Source organism: Lactuca virosa, chromosome 5 (genome assembly GCF_052849685.1).
Source record: "Lactuca virosa cultivar CGN04683 chromosome 5, Lactuca_virosa_CGN04683_v6, whole genome shotgun sequence".
Taxonomy (NCBI): domain Eukaryota; kingdom Viridiplantae; phylum Streptophyta; class Magnoliopsida; order Asterales; family Asteraceae; genus Lactuca; species Lactuca virosa.
The window spans coordinates 370,346,913-370,351,514 of NC_136430.1; the positions used below are offsets into that span (position 1 = coordinate 370,346,913).

The window sequence follows — 4,602 nt, forward strand, 5'->3', positions numbered from 1 at the left end:
AAGTTAACCATGAAACTCGTTAAATGGGCTAGAGTGATAATTCTGCGAGAAAATTGTGGTCATAGCAGTAATAATAATAATATTAGGGCTTTTTCCAATTACGGGTTAAAAATTTAGAGCTTTTATAATATTAGTCCGAAATGTAATTAGTTGAGCATATGGATTGAAATATAAAAAATATTTTCATCTTTACTTCATTTATTTCCTCCTCGTGGCCAACATCTTATCCAAATAACCTTCATCAACATAACCCACCATCTTAATATTTTATCTCAAACTCTGTAAACACGGTCAAAAGTCTCATGTTTGGCACTATCTCCGTCCTCTTCACCAAACAGCTTATGAGGTAAAGTTCCACTATAAAGAAAAACTGTCGTTGAAAGAAAAAGAGGAAAAACCTCTGGTAATGAGTGAGATTTTGACTTTTATAAAAACAGTGTTCTTGTTTCTCCTCCTAAAAGACGAGAGCTTAAACTCTTATTTAAATTCATGAGAGTTTTCGGATCAATTCCTAAACCAACAATACGCTCAACTGCTCAAGTAATGCAATTCAAACCCATGGATGAATGTGAATCACAAAAACATCAAAACATCTCTTTAAGGACATACAATATCTTTGCATGAAGCAATAAGGTTCTCCACTTGAGTACAAAAAACATCACAAGATTTGATAAATCATATGTTAAGAAAATAATCTCAACCAAGAACAGGGAAAATTCGAGTGATATGCTCCAAGGGAATGCTGTCTGCAGTGCTTCTCTTGAGGTCTGGATGATTAAACTCATTACTTGGCAGTGAAACAAGTTGCCCTTTCCCTTGTCCCTTTGTCACTACCCAACCACTGTTTGCCACATGGTGCTCAATAAACTTATCCAAAGACACCCCCTCAATATTAGTCGCCTGTTACACCACTCCTTTTATTAAAAAAAAAAAAAGGGTATTTACGTCTTTTAAGGAAGAAGGGCATATGAAAGAAAACAATACCTCAGCAATAACAGTCCTCGGGACCTTTTGGTATGTTAGAGAGAGAACATTAACTGCATATTTTTGAATTGCTTGCTCAAATCCTGCATAAAAGTTTTTTTTAACCTTTTTCAGCAAATTTAAATCATTTTGGATATTTAATTTCTGAAAAAAGAGACAATTGGTGGTGATGGATGCCTGCCTACCTGGCACAACATCTAGAATATGGCGGTTTTTAGCTGCTTCATCCCAAAACTGACGAAACTTGGCAGTCTAAAAATTGTAGGATATATTATATCAATGTTAAATTTAACAAGATTACTATTTTTGTAAGACCTAAAATGCTAAAATAATCCAAATAAACACAAAAGGGTGCTACCTCAAGATAGTGAGAAAGAACTATAAGAGTCTTGAACTGCTCATCCATTTGCTGAAGATTGAAAGAAAAAAACATTTAGTCAAAATAAATAAACCACAACTGAATATATCATATATAAAAATATATAAAAGACCATAAGAAAAAGAAGTACCACTCTTTCTGGAATCAAAAAGAGGCATAAGCTGAAATCTGGAGCAGGCATGGCCATAAGAGCCTACAAAGAAGATTAAGTAGTGGATATAATGGGTTTGGATTAGAAATAAATATAAGAGAAAGATATTGTGATACTTAAATAAATTAGAAAATACAAACCTTGATCAAAATCCGGGCAACAATCTGAGTGCTCATTCGCTCTGGCTCAAACTGTGCACAAAGTAAGATTGAAAAGATTATAGAAAGAAACTGAAAATTGAAGAATAAAAATGGCAGAAAAGATTGAAAAGATTATGGAAAGGAACTGAAAACTGAGTTACCTGATAGAGGCGAAGAAGACAAAGGTTTGCCTCTAAACTGTAGGTCTGTGATGAAACCTGAAGATTATTCAGCATTGTTATATAGAATCCTAGTAAAGATGTAAGTGAAGTACATAAATAGAGATGCCAAAATTTCTAAAGGTAATAAATGATCCCAACACGAAGATTTGACAAAGTGTTAGGTGATGATCATAAGTTGATTAAAAGTATGACTTGCAAACAGATGATAGACTAAACTTCCAGTTATGACCTATTATGCAGAAGAGCTTCGATGTGTCATCATAAACTCCATATATGCATGTGCTCTCAGACTTTAACAAGGCCCCAATTGTTTTCAATCAAGATTATTGTTAGAAATATAAGCGACATTTAGATGTCTAAAACTATACACGGACAAATAATTAAACTAAGATTCTTCTTCTTCTTCTTCTTCTTCTTCTTCTTCTTCTTCTTCTTCTTATAAAAAATCAAAAGAAAAGACAGTGGTGATCAAAGTGATGGAGATACCACCCACAAACCTAAATCCAAGCCTATTGCATGGCAAAATGTACGCAAGCAATTCAAGTGTTCCTAAAAGTTGAAAACTTGGTGTTTCTTGCAATTCAGTGAACCAGATTGATAAACATCAACTTCGAACCTTCTAGGATACCTCTCAAATTGTCGAAGAAACTAGGGTTCCAATCTACACTCCAGCACAAATGTAATTTGGTCCCTATGTTTAAACGATTTTCTCTGAAGTAAATTTCATATGGCGGTGTACGGGTGTGGTATTTAGTCATAAAAAAGATGTTGTAATCTAGAATCCACCATCGATACAGTTTGAGCCTCCTGTTTCAGTTACTGTTTTAGGGGTAAATTGAAAGTTAGGGTTTAAGGGGCGGAAGGTTCTAGGGGTTGGAAGAGAGAGGAGAAACCATGAGCCAAAGAGGAGAAACCAGCGAAATGAGAATCAATATTGAGGGAAACGAATAACAATTAAGAATGAATAAGAAAGTAGACAGAAAAAGGGTACCTGTTCGTTGACATAATTCTCGAGGTCGGGAAGAATGTCAGGATTGTAGGGATTGACAGCAACCAGTTGCTCGACGGTGTATGACATTTGAGACTGAGATTGAGACGGCTGCTCCCTCCCCATCTTGTTCGAGTTCTACCGGAATGTTTTCGCAGGACGACGATGGATTGGCGTCTATGTGATTGATCACTACGTTTCTCCCGTTAGGGTTGGGAATTGGGCCTTCTAATGGGCTACATATCAATGACAATGGACCGCAATATATTCCGTAGGCCCAATACAAGTTAATTGGGTTCATCTTTTCATTTTACTAAATAAAATATTTGATTTATTTTACAATTTTATCGCATATTAAACAATACCCATTTATTTTGTTTATTATCTTACCATCATGTCACGCTTTGGTATGCCAGTATTTTCACCTTAGGGAAAAATGTTAAACCATGTAGCAAATCATTCATAATCACACGTTGAATATTAGTTTTCAATCTTTTGAAAATAAATCCTCAATTATTTGTATAATAATAAGTATATATATAGGGCGGTCCTTATAGGTGTCCCACAGTGGCACCGGCAACGTCTGACTTCCGTGTATGCAGTGCAAAAGAATTTGAATTTTTAATCTATTATTGTGTCACTACTTAAAAAAATATGCTACTATATAAAAGAAAATGTGCCACTACATGCGATTTTTTTTCCACGTCACGCCTAGTAAGAAATCATGTGTCCGGCTGACTATATACTACTACATTGTTTATACACACAAAGTTTGGTTTTAGTGATTTTTAAAGCCAACATCTTTCTTGTGTGTAATAGTAATACTATTGTATAATCACACGTTGTCTTTGTCGATTAGAATCCAAAAACTAAACATCATTGTCATAAATCCATTCAATCCGTAATGCTTAAGCCATTTAAAGAAAATGAACAAATCCCAAGTTGTCATTTATATTTTATTGTTTCCATGTCTTCTTTTCTTTCTTGTTTTGGAATTAATTCTTGCAAGCCTAACTTCTAAAGTTATGATAGAAGATCAACTCATACTTGAGTGTTGGTTCATCTAATGGAACTTTGTAGTGTTTTGTGAAGGTTTCCTTTCAAGAACAAGTTGTTTGGTAGACAAACTAACTATCTTTATCATAGGTTGAATTAGGTATAATACCCCTTTCATGTCAACACTCTCCACTACATGGTGCAACAATATATTTATCTTCTTTCATAAATTTGGATATTTCTATGTATGTATGTATTATTTATGTAGGGACGGACGCAAAAATACATAGTAGGTGTTGTCGAGATGAAATAGGTGTTGCCGATATATGAAAAATAGGTAAAAAAAACTCAAAAAATCGAAAATTTTTCCACTACGGGCAGAAAAAAGTAGGTGTTGTCGGTGTCACATCGAGACTGTATGTATGTATGTATGTATGTATGTTAGCTTTCATATTATTGATATCATATAACATTGTTTAAAAGATAAGACGTTGACGTTTTGGTTAGCTAATAATTTTACATTCTCAAACTAATGTTTGTCTACAGGTTACAATTAGGCCAAGACAACACCATAATTTGGGTACCATGTTTTTTGAGGTTATTTAAAAGCTCATCACGTCATGATTATGAGACTGAATTTTTTTACTAGTGGTTTGTTTTTGACTTCCTTTTATGTATTAAAAATATTGTTTTTTTCTATTTAACAAAAGAAAAGGAATAAGAGTGGATAATATAAACGAATCTCATGATATTTTTTTACCCTTTATTATAAAAGATAGGTT

At 33.8% G+C, this 4,602-nt stretch overlaps 1 protein-coding gene across 1 annotated transcript; it reads right to left on the reverse strand.

Annotated features, from left to right (window-relative positions):
* Positions 1-569: 569 nt before the first annotated feature.
* EIF3K (eukaryotic translation initiation factor 3K) lies at positions 570-3,018 on the reverse strand. The gene is made up of 8 exons (XM_079053548.1): positions 2,828-3,018; positions 1,816-1,872; positions 1,655-1,705; positions 1,494-1,556; positions 1,343-1,393; positions 1,170-1,236; positions 985-1,067; positions 570-900 (listed from the first exon to the last, which is right to left on the reverse strand). Exons 1-8 carry the CDS (start codon positions 2,948-2,950, stop codon positions 697-699), a joined length of 699 nt encoding a protein of 232 aa, XP_078909674.1. The 5' UTR covers positions 2,951-3,018; the 3' UTR covers positions 570-696.
* Between the last annotated feature and the right edge of the window lie 1,584 nt (positions 3,019-4,602).